This window comes from Portunus trituberculatus, chromosome 48 (genome assembly GCF_017591435.1).
Source record: "Portunus trituberculatus isolate SZX2019 chromosome 48, ASM1759143v1, whole genome shotgun sequence".
In the NCBI taxonomy this organism is placed as follows: Eukaryota; Metazoa; Arthropoda; class Malacostraca; order Decapoda; family Portunidae; genus Portunus; species Portunus trituberculatus.
The window spans coordinates 10,841,089-10,866,193 of record NC_059302.1 but is presented as its reverse complement, the minus strand read 5'-3'; the positions used below and the strand labels follow the sequence as shown (position 1 = coordinate 10,866,193).

At 37.7% G+C, this 25,105-nt stretch overlaps 1 protein-coding gene across 1 annotated transcript in view; it reads right to left on the bottom strand.

Moving 5' to 3' along the window:
* Positions 1 to 25,105, bottom strand: part of LOC123498815 (neuralized-like protein 4) — a 127,262-nt gene that overhangs the window by 74,079 nt on the left and 28,078 nt on the right. The window contains exon 13 of the mRNA XM_045246245.1: positions 4,751 to 4,944. Coding sequence (XP_045102180.1) covers positions 4,751 to 4,944 — 194 coding nt within the window. The remainder of the gene's footprint in view (positions 1 to 4,750; positions 4,945 to 25,105) is intronic.

Genomic DNA, 25,105 nt, shown 5'->3' with positions numbered 1-25,105 from the left:
ACAAGTTCTTCCTCGTCTACCTCTTTTTCTGTCTCCTGTGATGCCTTGTCTTCTTCTATAAGTTCATTTGAAAGAGGTTCAGCATGGCTTCCAAAAGATCTTCAACATCATCATCATCAACTTCATCGAAGCCAGCCCTATGGCACAGATTTACAATGTCATTTCTGATCGCACTGATGTCATCTTCAGTGAAGCCTGGGAAGTCACGCGTGCATTCTGGCCATACTTTATTCCATGCCAAGTTCATGGTAGATGTCTTCACTTCGTCCCAAGAAGACTTGATGTTATCTATGGTGTGTTCGATGTTATATGACTTAAGCCCCGTACACACTATGCATCATGTATCAGCCACGTGATGCAGTAGTGGTGTTGAAAAAAATTACTAGCGGCCAAACTGTACTGCAACACTGCTCACTTGTTCTTGGCAACTTCTCGGTTCTCGCGCGCTAGCTGCGCTCAGTGACAGTTCAACTTTCATGTTTCCAATGGCCCTTGTCCACTCAATGGGTTTGGCGGGTGGCGGTGATTGGTGAGCCATCGGCGCTGGAGCGGAGCGTGACCGGACGTCCTGCCACTCTGACTGATGATGCATCACTGAGCAGCAATTTGAAATCGAGCCAACCCAGCAACACGTTGGTGATGCACGTTCGTGTTGAAAAACGACTTTTTCAACACATCCATTCAACACGATGCGCATCATGATGCATAGTGTGTACGGGGCTTTACACCATTCTCTGATAGTGGGCTTGCCAGGCCCATTTTGTGCACCTTTATCAGTTGCTGCATGGTTTGCCACTGATAGTAGGCTTTTAATGTTTGCCATAATTATTATGAATATATTTGTGCTTACAATAGACCCTTTAATATTCCATTTATTCATCTAATTATACATGTAAGTAATATGTAATGCAGTTAAAAAAAAAAGGGAGGGAGAGGAATAGATAACAAGCTCCAAGGATGGTCAAGTTGAAGACAGTACTGTGAGTGGCAGGGAGGTGTGGCGTGGATGATGTCATCACCCCTGCTCCCCTGTGCTTGGCCCTCTCGGATGACATGAGCGGATACCGTATCTGTGAATTTTTCTTACCGTATATCAAACCAAGGGTAATAATTTCCAAATACTGTAACTGTGAATTTACCGGATAAAGAACTACCGTATAATGAGGACTTACTGTATAAGTATTTTCTCTAAGGTAATAGTTGCTTCTCAAATATATAAAAATTAAGGCATAAGAAATTGGAAATGAGACTTCAGAGTAATCAGAAAGGAAAACTGAAGGTCATAAAATTCACAGTAGTTTTTTCTTTAAGAATTGTGGTTGTAGTAACCACAGCCTTGAGACATGCAGTGTTTCCAGTTGTGCATCCAACCATTCTGTTGAATGCACAGTTTTTGTTTATTTATAGTATTTGTAATGTAAAGAAATATCATATTTGATGGCTTATAAAACATGCCATTTAACCCTTAAAGTACGGGGAGCTGATTTACTTTCCATCTGTTACAGCAGGGAAAAATCACACCTGTCAAAAATGATAAAAGATTTTTTCCTTATAAAAAGCATATTTCTCTGTGTTATTCTGAGTACAACGATGTAGTTTTCAACATGTTATGACCTCTGAGAGCAAAGTTATTGCATATTAAAAAATTCTCCCTGAACCCCTGGCAAAACCCGCCACTAAGAAATACCCCCAAGCTCCAATAACACAGTGCGTGCTCTCTCTCTCTCTCTCTCTCTCTCTACTTTCGGGCATTTGAATTTGATGTAAAAGTAGGAACTTTTGCCCTTTCATGTCATGAAAATGCAAACTCAGATATATGAAATGATGTGCAAAACAGAAAAAGAAAAAGAAACCACATATTACAAGTACAGGCAACCCCTGTTTAACGAACGGATCACGTTCCTAAAAAAAACTTTCATTAAGCGAATTTTCATTAAGCGAACCAATTATAACAAGTTTAACCTGACTTGAACTTCCATTGAGAGTAGACAAAGCGAGAGTGCATCATAGTACAGTAAAAGGTTTAATGAAAGCAAAAATTATGAAGTTAAACATTTAAGCAGTTTGATTTAAGACTAAGTCATTATAATGTACACTAATGTATGTATGTAAGTAACTTTATAATGTTGGTGATCTTAAATTTATGAAGGGAGGGAGAGTGGAGTGGGAAAGACGCTAGCTGGCAACTTGTGGAATATAAACAAAGGGCGCATCATTGTACCACATACAAAACTAATGTACCACATTTCCACAAGGCTTTCCATTTTATCCATTGCAGGGTCACGAGTTCAGGTGTTTTTTTTAGCTTGCAAGGAAGATACGGTCTCACCAGCCCTCTTAATAGAGTCTGCTGACTTGAAAATAGTAGAGACAGTAGATGGAGTTAAGCCATGGTGGCAAGCAATGCTATTATTATTATTTTTTTTTTTATGGTAAGGCCTATAGCGTCTGTAGGCACACTTGAAGAGTGTATGGGAAGCGCTGTTCAGCTTCCGTCCATTAGTGGCGCAGTCAATTTTACTCGCCTCTCTCATGTCTGTGAATAATATCCAGCTTCACTTCGAGAGTAAGAGACTTCCTGGTCTTCTTAGCAACACTAGGCAACATTGCAGGGCATTTTGGTGGCATGTTGAGCAAGGGAAGATGAGCTGCTGCTGACGCTGTTATTGTTTTGAACTAGGGGGAGTGTATGGTGCATGTTTTGTCCACGAGAGGCACTGGTGCATTCAAAAGCCTGTCGGCTTGCGTGATACGGCAGGGCTTTCAAACTTGGAAAAAATTTCTTGGATAAAATTTCGTTAAAGTAAGTTTGGTGTTCGTTAAACAAGCAGATGGTAGTAAAAGAAAACATTCGATGTAGCGAAATTTCGTTGTGTGAACCTTCATTAAGCGGGGGTTGCCTGTATTGTGGATTTCTATAACAATTGGAATCTGGCAACTTTTATTAGCAATGGGATTCACGTGACTTGGCTGACAAGCACAGTCCTGTAAATGCAACCATGGGTGACACACACCAGCGCATTGTTTGAGTGGAGTACGTGAGGAGATTTATGAACGTTGCTGTGAGGGTTGGTCTCTCTCTCCCAGATCACTATCAGAATCACTACTGGAGTCTTCACTTTCTTCTGTCTCAATAAAATTTTTTTTATTTTCATCACTGTCCTCAATGTCACTACCGAGTAACACTGACATAACATCACTCGGAGTACTGTTTCCTCCCTTCGGGTCACAGGGATTGCCAGATGTTGCCTCAAAATGGGAAAAGATGATCTATTGTGAGGGAACATATGTCTCAAGGCTCGAGGAGGCGAGCAAGAAAAGATGCCAGATACCTTCCCTTGTCCCAGGACAAATAGTGAGGGGGAGAGATTCAAACATTTAGTGCAGAAAAATCATGATTCCTGAAATGATCCCTGCCTTTCCGCACGCGACGGTACAATCGTCCCGAAATGATCACCTTATGTTAAAGGTTAAAAGAAAAGTCTCAAAAAAATTACGCTGCATCTTATAAGGTCAAGGTTCAGCTTTGAGACAATGGCTAATGGTAAGTCTATGGCAACAGCAGACCTTAAATCAAAACCCAAACATCTTCACTTGTGTAAAGTAAGTGAAGATCACTTTTACACAGCAAAAACATTTTTAGCTTTTTTGCAAGGTAACAATGTATAACAGGTCATACTTACTAGTAATTCACATAAAATAACACCAGTCCATAAGAAATTACCTAAGTGATGATGCTTACAATACATGTACCAAAACGAACTCATGATCAATTACACAACAAACCTGGAAACATGCACAAGGTTCACTGCTTTCTTTGGTATGATGTCATTATTTCTTGAGGTAAATTTATTTTCACATACCCTTATGTTTTGAAAATGTATTGAAATATTACATGAATTATATGTAGAATAATGATAAAAAAGAAAATAATAATAAAGTAAAATAAAAAATAAATAAATAAACTTTACTCCTCTGGGGTCTGACAATGTCACTGGCTACACTAAATTTGTTTACATCTCACAGTAGTATTGGTAGAAGTACCAATGTTGGTAGGGTCTGGCAAATATCAAAACTTTTAGATGTAAAATATTGGGATCTAAAGTGGACCTCAATACATATGAAAGGGGTTCAAATGTCAGTGAAACACTCCACTTCATATTCAGAGCTTAAACCTTCCCAAAGTGAGGTGCATCTTATATGTCCATGCATCTTTAAAGTCACCAAAAATAGTAGTACTTATTTATTACACATTATAGGATTGTAGAGACTGTATGCAGGCAACAGAATAAAACCAAAAAAATATATAAATATAAAATTCTGCATCCTAAGTCTAATATTGTGAATTATGAAAAAGATAGAAATCCTAAAAATCATAAGAAATAAAATTGTATAGTAGCCACACTTCCATGCATGCAATGTGAATTATGTATATATGAAACTATTTGTTATTTTTCCAATTTTAAGGGGTAGATAAAAAATGTATAAAATAATAATAAAATAATAAAAAATACAAGCTATCATGACCTCTATTTCTGATAGAACACGAAACTGTATGGTTAATATAAATAGCTCAAGAAATGTTCAGAATGGTGATAACAATTGTACACAGAAACACACTCTTCAATTTTGGATGATTCTTTTGACCTTTCTTTGTCTCAGTGGACCTTTTTTTCATTATTTTGTTTCCCTAGGCCAGTGTCTTATTACATTAAATAGAAACAACTACACCAAGGACCAGTATACTCACCAGCCTCCAGAGAGCCTGACCATCTGTCCACCATCTTGTCAATCATCACCTCAAACATCTCGCCTTCATGCAGCTGTCTGTTGCTGATCACTATTGCATCATTGAACTCCCCATGTGCGTTGGGCCGCTGCGCTGTCAGTCCACCATTGAGGATGCGAGCGTTCTTCCCATGGAGGTGATGGAACCGCAGGTCACTGCCAGCAAATTTGTGAAGTCAGGTATGAACTTTTTCTACACAGCAAGGATGAAGACATGACCAGAATGTGGAGAAAATTGAATGATTTTAAATAACAAACTGAGTGTAATCTGTAATGGAACTAGAGGTCAAAGAGGGTAGATTTGTCATGTTGGGTTGACATGTGCTCATTTTCCACAGACTTCAGATGAGAAGATGATCACATAACAATAAATTGAGTGTAGCCCGTATTGACAGCTTAAGAAAAATGCAATCTTGAGGAGGCAGTTTACTTAGAGGTGTGTACAATAGTGCAGCACAATAGAAGCGGACTTACATAATGCCAAACATTCCCTGAATCACTTATTCATATCATTAAATACTTCATGCCAAAATATTTAATAAATGAGTGTTGCTTATAGACAATATAGCCCCATGAGTGGCAACTTATCTAATTTCTGATATAAAAATATAACTCTCTCTCTCTCTCTTTCTAAATGAACTTTTCAATTACCTTAGGAATGAGTCAGTTGTTTTTGGACCATAACTGTGAAACACACACACACACACACACACACATTATTAAGGAATAATGAGTGAAAAAGATATTCCATCCAAATGCAGACATGAGAATAGAGAAGGGGCTGATGATGACTATGTTGGTGAGGGAGAACGCGATTCAAGGGTTCGACGACGACTACTTCACTACTTAAGAGAGTGTTCAATATTGAATGTAAACTAGATAAACTGATAAAGGAGAAGATGGAAATGAAAGAGAATAAAGAACAGGAAATGGAGTTTATAAGACTGAGAGAAAGGATAAGAAAAGTGGAAGAAAATGAAGCTAGGCTAAGAGCGGAAAACGAAAAACTAATAAAGGAAGTAGCTAACTACAAGAAGCAGATGGAAGAAGGACTCAGTAAAGCCGAGAAAGAAAAAGAGAAGCTGAAAGATCTAGTAAACAAGGAAGAGGAAAGAGTACAGAACGTGATTAAAAAAGAAGTACAAGCATGGAGAGTCCAAGATAAGAAAGATAAGGCTGATTTTCAGGTGGTGATTCAAGAACAACTTAAAGAAAAAGAAGAAAATATGACAAACAAAATGATAGGAGTCCTCAACACAAAAGAAAATCTAGTTAGAGAAATTGCAGAAAAAAAAAGTGTAGTCGTATTTGGAATAAAAGAAAAAAATATAAAATATAGACCAAAAAGAGATAAAGAAGAAATGAAATCAGTCAAAGACCTACTGCAGAATCTTAATGACGAAGATAGGCAGAACTTGGAAGAGGAAGTAGAAGAAATAAACAGAATGGGACCATATCAAGAAGGAAAAACGAGACCAATTAAAATACTACTAAAATCACAAGCAGCAACAGAAGAAATATTATATAGAACAACAAAACTTAGAGAAACAGAAGGCTGCAAGGATATCTATATAAAGAAAAATAGAAATGAGGAAGAAAGGAAGAGATACAATGAACTGGCAGCAGCAGTAAGGAAAAGAATAATGAAAGGTCAGAAGAGGAGAAGAAGGCATTTTTGGAGAATTCTAGGAGACAGGATAAGGAAATGGTATATAAACGAGAAGGAAGAGAAAAAAGTGGAACAAGTTTAACTAATAATGATAAAGGCAAAAGACTAAAAATGATGTATACGAACATAGACGGGGTTTTATCAAGTAAATTAGAATTAAGAGATTACATAAGGAAAGAAAATCCAGATATTGTATGCCTGGCTGAAACAAAACTAAATGAGGCAATCATAATAGATTTGGATAATAGGTATAATGTATGGAGAAGAGACAGAGTGGGTAAAGGAGGAGGAGTCATGATAATGTTAAGGAAGGAGATAGTGATCAACCAAGTGGAATGTGGGGAAGGAAAAGCAGAAGTATTGTATATTAAGATGCATATTAATAAAAAAGAGATAACAATCATTGTAACATATGTGCCACCAAAAACAAATTCATGGACCAATCAAGAATATAAAGACATGATAGATGACACAATAAGGAGTCTAATGAGAATCGTTAAAGAAAGGAGAAAAGTGATATTAGTAGGAGATTTCAACTGTAAAGAAGTGGACTGGGAAAATTATGAAAGTGGTATGGGGGAAGAAGCCTGGGAGAAAGATTCTTGAACCTAATGATAGACAATATGATGGACCAGAGAGTAAAGGAATGCACAAGATTCAGAGGAAACGACGAGCGAGATTGGACCTAGTTTTTACAAGGGGTATACAAATGAATGACGATATAAGATATAAGTGCCCATTGGGAAAGAGTGACCATGCAATATTAGAAATAGATATAGAAGAAGGAAAGGAAGATAGAGACGATTCATACAAAGGAGACCGATTAAATTACAGAAAGGCTGATATTGAGAATCTCAAGAACTATTTTAAAAACGTAGACTGGGAGGAGATGGAAAACTCAGAGACAATGCAAGACAAATATAACTTATTTTTGGAAATATACAAAACAGGAGTCAGGGAATATGTCCCAAAATATAGACCAAAAGAAGGAAAGAAAGATTGGTTTAATGCAAGGTGTGCTAGGGCAAAGGAGAAAAGAGATGGAGCATGGAAAAGGTGGAGGAGAAATAGGAATCCAACAAACAAGGAAAACTTCAAGGCAGTGAGAAATGAATATGTTAAGGTGAGGAAGGAAGAGGAAAAGAACTTGAAAAGATATTGTCGAAAAATGTAAGGAGCAACCAAAATTGTTCTATAGATTCATAAATGGAAAAATTAGGCAAAAAGAAACAATAGAAAGGTTAAAAGGAGAGAACGGGATGGTGGAAGACCCAAAAGTATGGCAGAACTATTAAATAAAAATTCCAGGAGGTCTTTACTAAAGAATCCAAATTGGAGAGGCCACAGGGTAATAGAGAGACAATCTATATGAAAGAGATTAAAGTAACCAAGCTTGAAATAAAAGAGTTAATGAAGGAACTGGATGAAGAGAAGGCAATGGGACCGGATGAAGTCTCAGGCAGAATACTGAAAGAATGTAGGGAAGAACTAGCAAGTCCTATATACAAAATCATAAAATGCTCAATAGAAAATGGAACAGTGCCAGTAGAATGGAAAAGAGCTGAGGTGGTTCCCATATATAAGAACGGAAGGAAAGAAGAACCTTTAAATTACAGACCGGTATCACTAACTAGTGTAATATGCAAGATGTGTGAAAGAATAATAAAGAAACAATGGATTGAGTTCCTTGAAGACAACAAATTAATATCAAATAGCCAATTTGGTTTTAGAAAAGGACGGTCTTGTGTAACTAATTTATTGAGTTTCTATTCTAGAAGAGTTGATAAAGTACAAGAGAGAGAGGGATGGGTTGACTGCATCTATTTGGATTTAAAAAAGGCGTTTGACAAAGTGCCACATGCAAGATTACTGTGGAAGTTAGAGGAGAAGGGTGGCTTAAAAGGAAGCACATTGAGATGGATAGAAAATGATTTGAGGGGGAGAGAAATAAGGATGGTAGTTAAAGATATGAAGTCCAAGTGGAGAGCAGTAGAAAGCGGAGTGCCACAGGGGTCAGTATTGGCACCAGTACTTTTCCTCATTTATATTAACGACATGCCAGAAGGAGTGAACAGCTACATAAATTTGTTTATGGATGATACGAAACTGTGCAGAGTTATAAAGCAAAAGGAGGATTGTGAAATACTGCAAGAAGACCTAAATAAGATCTGGGAATGGAGTAAGAAGTGGGAAATGGAATTCAATGTGAACAAAAGCCATGTCATGGAAATGGGAAAGAGTGAAAGACGACCTGTGGGAATCTATAAGATGGGAGATGGAGTAGAACTGGAGAAAGTCAAAAAGGAAAAGGACTTAGGAGTGACGATGGAAGAAAACAATCAACCAGTAAGCCATATTGATAGAATTTTTAGAGAAACATATAATTTGCTGAGGAATATTGGAGTAGCATTTCACTACATGGACAAAGAAATGATGAAGAAATTGATTAATACTATAATAAGACCCAGATTGGAATATGCAGGAGTAGTGTGGACCCCTCATAAAAAGAAACACATGAGGAAATTGGAGAGGCTACAAAAAATGGATACAAGAATGGTCCCAGAACTTGAAGGGATGACATATGTGGAGAGACTAAAGGCTATGGATCTACCAACCTTGGAACAGAGAAGAGAGAGAGGAGACCTGATACAAATCTATAAATTGATCAACGGAATGGACCAATTGGATAATGAGAAACTGATCTTGAGAGAAGAATATGACATCCGAAGCACAAGATCGCATAGTAAAAAGCTGAGAAAGGGAAGATGTCTGAGAGATATTAAAAAATATAGTTTCCCGCAGAGATGTATTGAGACGTGGAACAGTTTAGATGAAGAAGTAGTGTCTGCAACAAGTGTGCACACTTTTAAAGTAAGATTGGATAAGTGTAGATATGGAGACGGGGCCACACGAGCATAAAGCCCAGGTCCTGTAAAACTACAACTAGGTAAAACTAGGTAAACACACACACACACACACACACATGAGACGGGGCCACACGAGCATAAAGCCCAGGCCCTATAAAACTACAACTAGGTAAATACAACTAGGTACACACACACACACACACACACACACACACACACACACACACACACACAGGAAGAGGAGTCATGATAATGTTAAGGAAGGAGATGGTGATAAACCAAGTGGAATGTAGGGAAAGAAAAGCAGAAGTATTGTATGTTAAGATGCATATTAATAAAAAAGAGTTAACAATTATTGTAACATATGTGCCACCAAAAACAAATTCATGGACCAATCAAGAATATAAAGACGTGATAGATGACACAATAAGGAGTCTAATGAGAATCATTAAAGAAAGGAGAAAAGTGATATTAGTAAGAGATTTCAACTGTAAAGAAGTGGACTGGAAAAATTATGAAAGTGGTATGGGGGAAGAAGCCTGCGAAGAAAGATTCCTGAACCTAATGATAGATAATATGATGGACCAAAGAGTAAAGGAAAACACAAGATTCAGAGGAAACGACGAGCCGGCAAGATTGGAACTAGTTTTTACAAGGGGTATACAAATGAACAATGATATAAGATATAAGTACCCATTGGGAAAGAGTGACCATGTAATATTAGAAATGGATATAGAAGAGGGAAAGGAAGATAGAGACGATTCATACAAAGGAGATCAATTAAATTACAGAAAGGCTGATATTGGGAATCTCAAGAACTACTTCAAATACGTTAACTGGGAGGAGATGGAAAACTCAGAGACAGTGCAAGAGAAGTATAACTTATTTTTGGAAATATAGAAAACAGAAGTCAGGGAATATGTCCTGAAATATAGACCTAAAGAAGAAGGAGAGAAAGATTGGTTTAACGCAAGGTGTGCTAGGGCAAAGGAGAAAAGAGATGGAGCATGGAAAAGGTGGAGGAGAAATAGAAATCCAGTAAAGGAAAACTTCAAGGCAGCGAGAAATGAATATGTTAAGGTGAGGAAGGATGAGGAAAGGAACTATGAAAATGACATTGTTGAAAAATGTAAGGAGCAACCGAAATTGTTCTACAGATTCACAAATGGAAAAATTAGTCAAAAAGAAACAATAGAAAGGTTAAAAGGAGGGAACGGGATGGTGAAAGACCCAAAAAGTATGGCAGAACTATCAAATAATAAATTCCAGGAGGTCTTTACTAAGGAATCCAAATTTGAAAGGCCACAGGGTAATAGAGACCGTCTATATGAAAGAGGTTAAAGTAACCAAGTTTGAAATAAAAGAGTTAATGAAGGAATTGGATGAAGGGAAGGCAATGGGACCGGATGAAGTCTCAGGCAGAATACTGAAAGAATGCAGGGAAGAACTAGCAAGTCCTATATACATCATAAAATGCTCAATAGGAAATGGAACAGTACCAGTAGAATGGAAAACAGCTGAAGTGGTTCCCATATATAAGAACGGAAGGAAGGAAGAACCTTTAAATTACAGACTGGTATTACTAACTAGTGTAATATGCAAGATGTGTGAAAGAATAATAAAGAAACAATGGATCGAGTTCCTTGAAGACAACAAGTTAATATCAAATAGCCAATTTGGTTTTAGAAAAATATGGTCGTGTGTAACTAATTTACTGAGTTTCTACTCTAGAATAGTAGATAGAGTACAAGAGAGAGAGGATGGATTGACTGTATTTATTTGGATTTAAAAAAGGCGTTTGATAAAGTGCCACATGCAAGATTACTGTGGAAGTTAGAGGAGAAGGGTGGCTTAAAAGGAAGCACATTGAGATGGATGGAAAATTATCTGAGGGGAGAGAAATAAGGATGGTAGTTAAAGATATAAGTCCAAGTGAAGAACAGTAGAAAGCGGAGTGCTGCAAGGGTCAGTATTAGCGCCAATACTTTTCCTCATATATATAAACAACATGCCAGAAGGAGTGAACAGCTACATAAATCTGTTTGCAGACAATATGAAACTGTGCAGTTATAGAGCAAAAAAGAGGATTGTGAAATACTGCAGGAAGACCTAAATAAGATCTGGGAATGGAGTAAAAAGTGGGAAATGGAATTCAATGTGGACAAAAGCCATGTCATGGAATGGGAAAGAGTGAAAGACGACCCCTGGGAATCTATAAGATGGGAGATGGAGTAGAACTGGAGAAAATAAAAATAGGAAAAGGACTTAGGAGTGACGATGGAAGAAAACAATCAACTGGTAAGCCATATTGATAGAATTTTCAGAGACATATAATTTGCTAAGGAATATTAGATTAGCATTTCACTACATGGACAAAGAAATGATGAAGAAATTGATAAGTACTATAATAAGACCCAGATTGGAATATGCAGGAGTAGTGTGGACCCCTCATAAAAAGAAACACATAAAGAAGTTGGAGAGACTACAAAAAATGGCTACAAGAATGGTTCCAGAATTTGAAGGGATGACATGAGGAGAGACTAAAGCCTATGGATCTACCAACCCTGGAACAGAGAAGGGAGAAAGGGGATCTGATACAAGTTTATAAATTGATCAACGGAATGGACCAAGTGGATAATGAGAAACTGATCCTGAGAGAAGAATATGACATTCGAAGCACAAGATCGCATAGTAAAAAGCTAAGAAAGGGAAGATGTTTGAGAGATGTTAAAAAATATAGTTTCCCACAAAGATGTGTTGAGACGTGGAACAGTTTGAGTGGAGAAGTGGTGGCAGCAACGAGTGTGCATAGTTTTAAAGAAAAATTGGATAAGCTTAGATATGGAGATGGGGCCACACGAGCATAAAGCCCAGGCCTTGTAAAACTACAACTAGCTAAATACAACTAGTTAAATACAGAGACAAGACGCGGTCGAGGAAGGACACAGTGCCGTCACTCCGAAAATCAGTTGATCTCCATTACCTGTTGTTTTGGGTTTGCAGTGGCCTAGGCGAGTAGTATAGACTCATTTTCATGAATACAGTGTTAGAGAATCATTAGTAAGGAAGAGATTCCATCTAAATGCAGGTATGAGACACGGGAAAGAATGAAAGATGATGATGATTATGTTGGTGAATGTGAAAGGGCATTTGAAGGCTTTGATATGGCAAATACTTCACTATTTAATAGTGTTGTCTATTGAACGTAAATTAGATAAATGGATAAAAGAAAGTATGGGAATTAAAAAGAATGAAGAACAGGAAAAAGAGCTCCAGAAATTGAAAGAAAGGCTAAAAAGAGTGGAAGATAACGAAGCTAGGTTAAGGGCAGAAAATGAGGAATTAAAAAAAGGAAGTAGCTAACTACAAGAAATTGATGGAAGAAGGACTTGGTAGAGCTGAGAAAAAAAAAAGAGGAGCTGAAAGATCTAGTTAACAAAGAAGAGGAAAGAGTACAAGACGTGATTAAAAAAGATTACAGGCATGGAGAATCTAAGATAAGAAAGACAAGGAAACATTTCAGGAAATATTTCAAGAACAGTTAAAAGAAAGAGATGAGAATATGACAAACAAAATTATAGGAGTCCTTTAGAAAAAGAAAATCTAGTAAGAGAAATTGCAGAAAAAAAAGTGTAATTATTTTTAGCCTGAAACAAAAAAAATGTTAAACATACACCAAGAAGGGAAAAAGAGGAAATGAAATTAGTAAAAGACCTACTAAAAAATCTAAATTACGAGGATAGACAGAAGTTAGAAGAGGAAGTAGAAGAAATCCACAGAATGGGACCTTATCAAGAAGGATCAGTGAGACCAATTAAGATACTACTACAATCACAAGCAGCAATAAAAGAAATACTATATAGAACAACAAAACTCAGAGAAACAGAAGGTTGCAAATATATATATATATATATATATATATATATATATATATATATATATATATATATATATATATATATATATATATATATAAAGAAAAACAGAAATGAGGAGGAAAGGAAGAGACACAACGAACTGCTGGCAGAAGCAAGGGAAAAAAAAATAATGAAAGGTCAGAGGAGGAGAAGAAGGCATTTTTTTGGAGAATTCTAGGAGACAGGATAAGGAAATGGTATATAAAAGAGAAGGAAGACAAAAAAATGGAGCAAGTTTAACTAAAAATTATAAGAACAAGAGATTAAAAATGATGTATACAAACATAGATGGGATTTTATCAAGTAAATTAGAATTAAGAGATTACATAAAGAAAGAAGAACCAGATATTGTATCCTTGGTGTAAACAAGGTTAAATGAGGCAATAAAAATAGACATAGATAAAAGATATAATATATGGAAGAGAGACATAGTGGGTAAAAGAAGAGGAGTCATGATGATGTTAAGGAAAGAGATGGTGGTAGATCAAGTGGAGTTTGGGGAAGGAAAATCAGAAATACTGTACATTAAGATACATATTAATAAAAAGGAGTTAACAATCATTGGAACATATGTGCCACCAAAAACAAATTCATGGGCCAATCAAGAATATAAAGATGTGATGGATGGCACAATAATCATTAAATAAAGAATCATTAAATAAAGGAGAAAAGTGATATTAGTAGGAGATTTCAACTGTAAGGAGGTGGACTGGGAAAATTATGAAAGTGGTATAGGGGAAGATAGATTTCTGAATCAATTGATAGATAATATGATGGTCCAAAGAGTAAAGGAAAACACACGATTCAGAGGAAACGATGAGCCGGCGAGATTGGACCTAGTTTTTACAAGAGGTATACAAATGAAAAATTATATAAGATATAAGTGCCCATTGGAAAAGAGTGACCATGTTATATTAGAAATGGAAATAGAAGAGTGAAAGGAAGATAGAGACGATTCATACAAAGGAGACCGATTAAATTACAGAAAGGCTGATATTGAGAACCTCAAGAACTATTTAAAAACAAACAGGGAGGAGATGGAAAACTCAGAGACAGTGCAAGAGAAGTACAGGCAACCCCCCCTAACGAAGGTTCACACAACGAAATTTCGCTACAACAAAGGTTTCATCTTACTACCATCTGCTCGTTTAACGAACACCAAACTCACTTTAACGAAGTTTTATCCAGGTAATTTTTTCCAAATTTGAAAGCACCGCTGTATCACGCAAGCCGACAGGCTTTTGAATACACCAGCGCCTCTCGTGGACAACACGCGCACCACTCACTCCCCTAGTTCAAAACAATAATAGCATCAGCAGCAGCTCGTCTTCCCTCACTCAACTTACCACCAAAATGCCCTGCAATGTCGCCTAGCGTTGCTAAGAAAGCCAGGAAGTCTCTTACTCTCAAAGTGAAGCTGGATCCTATTCACAGACACGAGAGAGGTGAGAAAATCAATAGCATTGCTCGCCCCCATCTTGACTCCATCTACTGTCTCTACTATTTTCAAGTCAGCAGACTCTATTAAGAAGGCTGGTGAGACAGTATGTTCTTTGCAAGCTAATAGAACCACCTGAACTCGTAACTCTACAAAGGATAAAATGGAAAGCCTTGTGGAAATGTGGTACATAACTTTTGTATGTGATACAATGATGTACCCTTTGTTTACATTCCACAGGTTGCCAGTTAGTGTCTTTCCTGTTTCACTCTCCCTTCCTTCATAAATTTAAGATCAACATTATAAAGTTACGTACATACATACATTAGTGTACATTATAATGACTTAAATTAAACTGCCTAAATGTTTAACTTCATAATTTTTACTTTCATTAAACCTTTCACTGTACTATGATGCACTCGTGCTTTGTTTACTCTCAATGGAAGTTCAAGTCAGAGGTTAAACTTGTTATAATCGGTTTTTTAATGAAGTTTAAACGAAGGGTTTTTTAGGAACATAATCCCTTCGTTAAGCGGGGGTTGCCTGTATAACTTATTTTTGGAAATATACAAAACAGGAGTCAGGGAATATGTCCCGAAATATAGACCTAAAGAAGGAAAGAAAGATTGGTTTAACACAAGGTGTGCCAAGGCAAAGGAGAAAAGAGATGGAGCATGGAAAAGGTGGAGGAGAAATAGAAATCCAGAAAATAGGGAAAACTTCAAAACAGATTCATAAATGAAAAAATAAGGCAAAAAGAACACTAGAAAGGTTAAAAGGAGAGAACAGGATGGTGGAAGACCCAAAAAGTATGGCAGAACTGCTGGAAGTTCGCCTACATTCATCCTGTTCCTAAAAAGGGTGACCGTTCTAACCCCTCAAACTACCGTCCTATAGCTTTAATCTCTTGCTTGTCTAAAGTTTTTTAATCTATCCTGAATAGGAAGATTCTCAAACATCTGTCACTTCACAATCTTCTGTCTGATCGCCAGTATGGCTTCCGTCAAGGTCGCTCTACTGGTGATCTTCTGGCTTTCCTTACTGAGTCTTGGTCATCCTCTTTTAGAGATTTCGGTGAAACTTTTGTTGTTGCGTTAGACATATCAAAAGATTTTGATAGTCTGGCATAAAGCTTTGATTTCAAAACTGCCCTCTTACGGCTTTTATCCTTCTCTCTGCAACTTTATCTCATGTTTCCTTTCCGACCGCTCTATTGCTGCTGTGGTAGGTGGCTACTCTTCTTCTCCTAAACCTATTAATAGTGGTGTTCCTCAGGGTTCTGTCTTGTCACCCACTCTCTTTCTATTATACATTAATGACCTTCTTAACCAAACTTCTTGCCCTATCCACTCCTACGCTGATGATACCACCCTACATCTTTCCATGTTCTTTCAGAGACGTCCAACCCTTCAGGAAATTAACGGATCATGCGGGGATGCCACGGAACGCCTGACTTCCGATCTTTCTAAAATTTCTGATTGGGGCAGAGAAAATCTAGTAGTTTTCAATGCCTCTAAAACTCAATTCCTCCATCTATCAACTCGACACAACCTTCCAGACAACTATACCCTCTTCTTCAATGACACTCAACTGTCTCCCTCTTCCACAATGAATATCCTCGGTCTGTCCTTTGCTCATAATCTTAACTGGAAACTTCACATCTCATCTCTTGCTAAAACAGCTTCTATGAAATTAGGTGTTCTGAGGCGTCTTGCCAGTTTTTCTCGCCCTCCAACTGCTTACTCTGTATAAGGGCCTTATCCGTCCCTGTATGGAGTACTCTTCGCATGTTTGGGGTGGTTCCAGTCACACAGCTTTGCTTGATAGGGTGGAATCGAAAGCTCTTCGTCTCATCAACTCCCTCCTCTGACTAACTGTCTTCAGTCTCTCACCTCCGAAATGTTGCATCCTTTCTATATTTTATCGCTATTTTCATGGTAACTGTTCTACTGATCTTGCTAACTGCATGTCTTCCCTCCTCCTGCGGCCATGCTGCACAAGGCTTTCTTCTTCCTCTCATCCCTATTCTGTCCAACTCTCTAATGCAAGAGTTAACCAGTACACTCAATCATTCATCCCTTTCCCTGGTAAACTCTGGAACTCTCTGTATCTGTATTTCTGAATTCCTACAACTTGTCTTCTTTCACGAGGGAGGTATCGAGGCATTTGCTAACCTAATTCTGGTTGACGGTTTTGGCACTTTTTGTACTCTTTGGACAGCCAACGCTCAAGTGGGCTTTTTTCTAACTTTCTTTTTTGGCTGCTGGCAAAAAAAAAAAAAAAAAAAAAAAAAAAAAAAAAAATTCAGGTTTTTACTAAGGAATCCAAATTCGAAAGACCACAGGGTAATAGAGAGACTGTCCATATGAAAGAGATTAAAGTAACCAAGCTTGAAATAAAAAGAGTTGATGATGGAATTAGATGAAGAGAAGGCAATGGGACCAGATGAAGTCTCAGGCAGAATATTAAAAGAATGTAGAGAAGAACTAGCAAGTCCTATATACATCATAAAATGCTCAATAGAAAATGGAACAGTACCAGTAGAATGGAAAAGAGCTGAGGTGGTTCCCATATATATAAGAAAGGAAGGAAGGAAGAACCTTTAAATTACAGACCAGTATCATTAACTAGTGTAATATGCAAGATGTGTAAAAGAGTAATAAAGAAACAATGGATTGAGTTTCTTGTAGACAACAAATTATTATCAAATAGCCAATTTGGTTTTAGAAAAGGTCGGTCATGTGTAACAAATTTATTGAGCTTCTATTCTAGAATAGTTGATAAAGTACAAGAGAGAGAGGGATGGATTGACTGTATTTATTTAGATTTAAAAAGGCATTTGATAAAGTGCCACATGAAAGATTATTGTGGAAGTTGGAGGAGAAATGTGGCTTAAAAGGAAGCACATTGAGATGGATGGAAAATTACTTGAGGGGGAGAGAAATAAGGACGGTAATTAAAGAGCAGTAGACAGCGGAGTGCCACAGGGTCAGTATTGGCGCCAATACTTTTTCTCATATATATAAACGACATGCCAGAGGGAGTGAACAGCTACATAAATCTGTTTGTGGACAATGCGAAACTGTGCAGAGTCATAAAACAAAAAGAGGATTGTGAAATACTGCAGGAAGACTTAAACAAGATCTGGAAAAGGAGTAAAAAATGGGAGATGGAATTCATGTGGACAAAAGCCATGTCATGGAAATGGGAAAAGGTGAAAGACGACCAGTGGGAATCTATAAGATGGGAGATAGAGTAGAACTAGAAAAAGTAAAAAAGGAAAAGGACTTGGGAGTGACAATGGAAGAAAACAATCAACCGGTAAGCCATATTGATAGAATTTTCAGAGACATATAATTTGTTAAGGAATACTGGATTAGCTTTTCACTACATGGTCAAAGAAATGATGAAGAAATAATAAAACCCAGATTGGAATATGCAGGAGTTGTGTAGATCCCCCATAAAAAGAAACACATAAGGAAATTGGAGAGACTACAAAAAATGGCTACAAGAATGGTTCCAAAAGTTAAAGGGATGACATATGAGGAGAGACTAAAAGCTATGGATCTACCAACCCTGGAACAGAGAAGAGAGAGGGGATCTGATACAAGTTTATAAATTGATTAACGGAATGGATCAAGTGGATAATGAGAAACTAATACTGAGAGAAGAATATGACATTAGAAGCACAAGATCGCATAGTAAGAAATTGAGGAAGGGAAGGTGTCTGAGAGATGTTAAAAAATATAGCTTCCCGCAAAGATGTGTTGAGACTTGGAACACTTTGAGTGAGGAAGTGGTGTCAGCAACGAGTGTGCATAGTTTTAAAGAAAAATTGGATAAGTGTAGATATGGAGACAGGGCCACATGAGCATAAAGCCCAGGCCCTGTAAAACTAGAACTAGGTAAATACAACTACACGTAACCCTCGGCTATCGCGCCCAATTGGGCCAGAAATAGCCGTGCCATAGCCGAAAACGCGATAGCCGAATTGAATAACAAATGGTGAAAATTGTTATTGGTGCCGCAACCACAAATCTTACTCCTAATATCCCTTATTTTTACCTTTTTTTTAATTACTGTATAATCCATTAGTACCAATTAAAACATGTCAAGGTTATAACATAAAAAAAATTACATCAGCTCAGATATCCCATGACGTCATGACCAAAATGGCTGGGCGCATTCATAAACAACGTTTCACAGCTAGGGTTCTGTCTTGTCTCATTGGTTTATGTTCGGCGATGGTAGGACGGCATGGAGGGTTGGTGGCCATTGTGAGCACAAAAAATGGTAGAATCTGGCTATCACTGTCTAGTGGGGAGGACGCGGTTTTGGCCAATGAGCGCTCAGATATCCCATGACGTCATGACTGGGCGCGCGATAATGAAATTTTAGCAGCTTTTCATGGGTGTGTGATAGCAATAAAACGCAATAGCTGAAGTCGTGATAGCCGAGGGTTGACTGTAGGTAAATACACCACGTAGTGTAGTGGTTAGACTCACAATTGAGATGGCCTGGGTTCGAGTCTCGGGAAGTGGTGAGGCAAATGGGCAAGCCTCTTAATGTGTAGCCCCTGTTCACCTAGCAGTAAATAGGTACGGGATGTAACTCGAGGGATTGTGGCCTCACTTTCCTGGTGTGTGGAGTGTGTGCATCCATAATGGGGAAGACTGGATGGGTGACCAGCAGCTGACCGTGGTGAATTACTGCGTGCCAACTGGACATATCTCAGCAGCTCACAGGGAAAAGCTACAACAGGAGGTGGAGACTAGCCTAGACAGGGGGGCTAGGGGGCCACAGGTTCTCCTGTCTCCATATTAAATAAGTTTTGGATCGTATATATTGAAACAATAACAAGAGAGATGGAACAGAGTAGTGCTGCCAGACGTATGACAGAATCAAAACATACACCATCGTGTGAAAACCAACGGTACATTGAAACTCCTGTTGGAGTAAGGAAACTAACTGAGGATATTATTATCAAGGATATTTCTGGATTCAGGGACGAAAGAGGTAGTATGAGAAGGTCGATCAACATAGATAGGGAGTTAAGGTACATGAAGGAAGTGATGTCAAATCTAATGGACAAACAGGACAAATTGACAACAGAAAACACAGAGATGAAATTGAGATTGGTAGAATTTGTGAAGATCAGTGCAATCAATCAGGGATTAAAAGAAGAGATACAAGAAATAAAGAAACAAAATGACATATTAAAAGCCACATACCAAGACTACGAAAACTCCTTAAGGAGCTTACAGGTCAAAATACAAGATGGGATTGTGGACAGGGTAAAAGGTGGATTAGGTGAAAACAAGCTGAAGGAACTACAAAATAAATGGAAGCAGGAACAGGAAGAGGAAAAAGTAAAATTTTCAGAGAATATAAAGAGACAAATTCAGGAAAACATGAAAGTCGTTGTAATTCAAGTAATTAAAGAGAAAGAAGACCTGGTGCAGGATACAGTGGATAAGAGAAAAAGCTTCATGATTTTGGGGATGAAGAAAAAGAAAAATCCAAATAAATTCATGAGAGAACATGGAGAGAATTGGCCAAAACTGTTATCAAACAAGTTCAAGACAGCACACATGGACTAGACCAGGAGGTGGAGGAAGTGATCAGGCTAGGATGATACAGTGAAGGGGGTAGGAGACCAACGAAAGTGAGAATGAGATCCCAAGTGGCAGTACAGGAAATTATGGCTAGGAAAGGGAAGCTGGCCAATGATACTGAACACAAGGATATATGGATAAAAAGAGATATGAACCTAAAGGAGAGGGAAAAGGAGAAAAAGGTAAGAATGAAGCTAAGGAAAAAAACGAGAAAAGGACAGACACACAGAGAAGAAGAATTTTTACTGGAGAGTTCTGGATACGAGATTAAAGAAGTGGTACCTACAAAAGAGAGAGGAGGTCTTGGAGGAGGCAAGAAATGAAGAGTGACTTATATTAATATAGATGGGTTGTTATCAAGCATGTTGGAGGTTAGGGATTATTTGAAAGAAAAAAAGCTGGATGTAATGTGCATCGCTGAAACAAAATTAATAGAGCAGATCCATGTTAACTTTAAAGAGGAAGGATATAATAGCTGGAGGAGAGACAGGAAGGATAAAGGGGGAAGAGGAGTGCTAATAATGGTTTGTGATAATATATGTGTGGAGGATGTGCAATATGGAAAGGACAAAGTGGAAGTAATGGGAGTAACAATCAAAACAGAGTAATTGAAGAAGAGAAAAATTATAATTACATATGTGCCACCTAAGACTAATACATGGGGAACTGAAGAACATAAAGATATGCAGAGATGTGATTAAGTGCCTAGATAACATGTGAAGAAGAGATAGAAGAATACCTTTAGTTGGAGACTTTAACTGCAAAAAGGTAAACTGGAAAGAGATGGAAGTAATGGATAATGCTGGGCAGTGGAGTGAGGAAGTGTTACAGTTGACTGTGATTAATGTAATGGATCAGTGGGTGGAGGAGTCAACAAGGTACAGGGGGGAAGAAGAACCATTGTTGCCTGACCTAGTACAGTAATACTCCGCTTAGCGAACAGGATAGGGGGTGTCAAAGCTGTTCGAGAGAGAAAAAATTAAGCGGACGTCATTTTCCCATAGGAAATAATGGAAATAAGGGGGATGCATTCTGGGTTGGTCCCCAACATACCACATGGGTAAAAAAAAAAAAAAAAAAAATATATATATATATATATATATATATATATATATATATATATATATATATATATATATATATATATATATATACAGGCAACCCCGCAATGAAGGGTTACGTTCCTAAAAACACTTGTTCAGCGAAACTTAGTTAAGCGAACCGATTATAACAAGTTTAACCCCTGATTTGAACTTCCATTGAGAGTAAGCAAAGCGAGAGTGCATCATAGTACAGTAAAAGGTTTAATGAAAGTAAAATTATGAAGTTAAACATTTAGGTAACAATTTAAGTCATTATAATGTACACTAATGTATGTATGTACGTAACTTTATAATGTTGATGATCTTAACTTTATGAAGGGAGGAAGAGTGAAACGGGAAATACACTAACCAGCAACCTGTGGAATGTAAACAAAGTGCGCATCATGGTACCGCATACAAAACTTATGTACCACATTTCCACAAGGCTTTCCATTTTATCCATTGTAGAGTCTCGAGTTCAGGTGGTTCTTTTAGCTTTCAAGGAAGATGCGGTCTCACCAGCCTTCTTAATAGAGTCTGCTGACTTGCTGATGGAGTCAAGATGGTGGCAAGCAATGTTATTAGTTTTCTGGCCTCTCTCTTGTCTGTGAATAATACCCAGCTTCACTTCAAGAGTAAGACACTTCCTGGTCTTCTTAGGAACGTTAGGCCACATTGCAGAGCGTTTTGGTGGTAAATTGAACTAGGGAAGATGAGCTGCTGGTGACGCTGTTATGTTTTGACTGGGGAGTGAGTGGTGTGCATGATCTTGATCTTGATGCTACAGGTGATGCAGAATTTCTTCTGAGTCAGGCCTTTGTATCGGTAGCGCCTGTGTTGTCCACGAGAGGCTTGATCTTGATCTTTATTCTACAGGTGTCTCAGGATTTCTCCTGAGATAGGCCTTAGTACCAGCAGCTCCTGGTGTATTCAAAAGCCTGTCAGCTTGCATGATACGGTGGGGCTTTCAAATTTGGAAAAAAATTACCTGGATAAAACTTCATTAAAGCGAGTTTGGTGTTCGTTAAATGAGCATATGGTAGTAAAACGAAACCTTCGTTGTAGCAAAATTTCGTTGTGTGAACCTTAGTTAAAGGGGTTGCCTGTATATATATATATATATATATATATATATATATATATATATATATATATATATATATATATATATATATATATATATATATATATATATATATATATATATATATATATATATATATATATATATATATATATATATATATATATATTACGTTTGGCAGCATATTGGGCCACCGGTGTACCACTACTTTTATGATGTCATATGAGTCATTGGAAGTTAGAGAAGCTACGTACAAATTCTCTCACATTCTCGCATTTATGTTCACAAAACATTTCTATTAGCTTTTTACAAACCTTGCCCCCAAGAAAGGATTGTTTAATAATGCATAATGTTACGGCTCACCCGTAACATACAGGCAACCCCAGTTTAACGAAGGGGTTATGTTCCTAAAAAACACTTCGTTAAGCGAAACTTCGTTAAGCAAACCGATTATAACAAGTTTAACCCCTGATTTGAACTTCCATTGAGAGTAAGCAAAGTGAGAGTGCATCATAGTACAGTAAAAGGTTTAATGAAAGTAAAAATTATGAAGTTAAACATTTAGGTAGTTAAATTTAAGCCATTATAATGTACACTAATGTATGTATGTACGTAACTTTATAATGTTGATGATCTTAACTTTATGAAGGAAGGGAGTGAAACGGGAAATACACTAACTGGCAACCTGTGGAATGTAAACAAAGTGCGCATCATGGTACTGCATACAAAACTTATGTACCACATTTCCACAAGGCTTTCCATTTTATCCATTGTAGAGTCACGAGTTCTGGTGGTTCTTTTAGCTTGCAAGGAAGATGAGGTCTCACTAGCCTTCTTAATAGAGTCTCTTGACTTGAAAATAGTAGACAGTAGATGGAGTCAAGCCATGGTGGAAAGTAATGTTATTAGTTTTCTGGCCTTTCTCTTGTCTGTGAATAATACCCAGCTTCACTTCGAGTAAGACACTTCCTGGTCTTCTTAGGAACGTTAGGCCACATTGCAGGGTGTTTTGGTGGTAAGTTGAACTAAGGAAGATGAGCTGCTGGTGACGCTGTTATGTTTTGACAGGGCAGTGAGTGGTGTGTGTGATCTTGATCTTGATCTTGATGCTACAGATGACACGAATTTCTTCTGAGTCAGACCTTTGTATCGGCACAGCCTGTGTTGTCCACGAGAGGCTTGATCTTGATCTTTATTCTACAGGTGTCTCAGGATTTCTCCTGAGGCAGGCCTTAGTAGCAGCAGCTCCTGATGTATTCAAAAGCCTGTCAGCTTGCATGATACAGTGGGGCTTTCAAATTTGGAAAAAAAATTACCTGGATAAAACTTCGTTAAAGCGAGTTTGGTGATCGTTAAACGAGCAGATGGTAGTAAAATGAAACCTTCGTTATAGCGAAATTTCGTTGTGTGAACCTTCGTTAAACGGGGTTGCCTGTACTCCACTACCATCACCTCCACCGCTTGTTACCTCGTTCGCCACCTCTCCACCTCCCTTCACGTCACCGTTTCATGAAGCCCCGCTACTGTCCCGAAGTTGGATTCATGCGGCCCCATTCGACTCAACCGGAAGTGTTAAGCCAGCTCTTGGCTTTCTGAAAAGCAAGTTGAGGTCCAGGCCTCAACCAGTGAAAACAACGCCTCTTGGGTTTACCGTGGGATCAACCATCACCCAGCACTTCACCACTGCGACACCGCATAAGTATCACTTCACCTCGTCCCATATTTTCCACATTGCCTCTATATAGGATTAGGATTATTGTTAGGTATCAAGTTGGGTTCTTTATTGTTGTATTTATTACTGTGTTATATGTATATGTGTATGTCATTTTCCTGTGTTTCATGTTATATATCTGTGTTTCATGTTTCATGTTATATCTATGTGTGTCAATATCATTATGGGTTATTAAAATAGCTTTTTAAAGTGCCCCCTTTGTATTTCCTCACCAGTTGAACCTGTAGTGTTTTTTTTTTATTGTTATTGTTCACCGGCTCCCCGATGCCAATCTTACCAGTTTAACCAGTGAACGTAACAATAAAGTGAAATCTTACATGGAATACCAAAAAATAAAGCATAGATGAGATCAGCCACAGACGAAGTGGGAGACTTGCACCGACTCGGCCGCTTCTTCTTCTTCTTGTGACCCTTTTAGCTTGGCGTGTTGTCTTTCCCCATGATATTTGTTTACACTCCTCTATTGCCTGCTATAATGGATATCATATCTTAGTATTCATATACGCTCATGCCATGAGGATAACCTCGATTCCGTGGCACTGAGTGATAAAGAATTATTAATGAAATACAGCGGTATTTCATTACTAATTCACTATCACTATTAGGAAAATGTTTGGGTTGAGGCATCAATTTATTTATTTCCTATTTATTCTTCACTTCTGTTATCGTGTTTTCCACTATCGTATGTTTTTTTAGGCACCAATTTCACGCGATAACGGAGAGTTAGGTGTACAAGAGAAATATGATATATTCTTACAGAAATATAATGGAGTAAAAAAATTTTGTACCTGTTTATAGTTAAGAAAAAAATGATTGCTTGGTACAATGCTAGATGCATACAAGGTAAAAAGGCAAATGATAAAGCATGGGAGAAACTCATAAAACAGAGAAATGACTATAACAGATGGCAGTA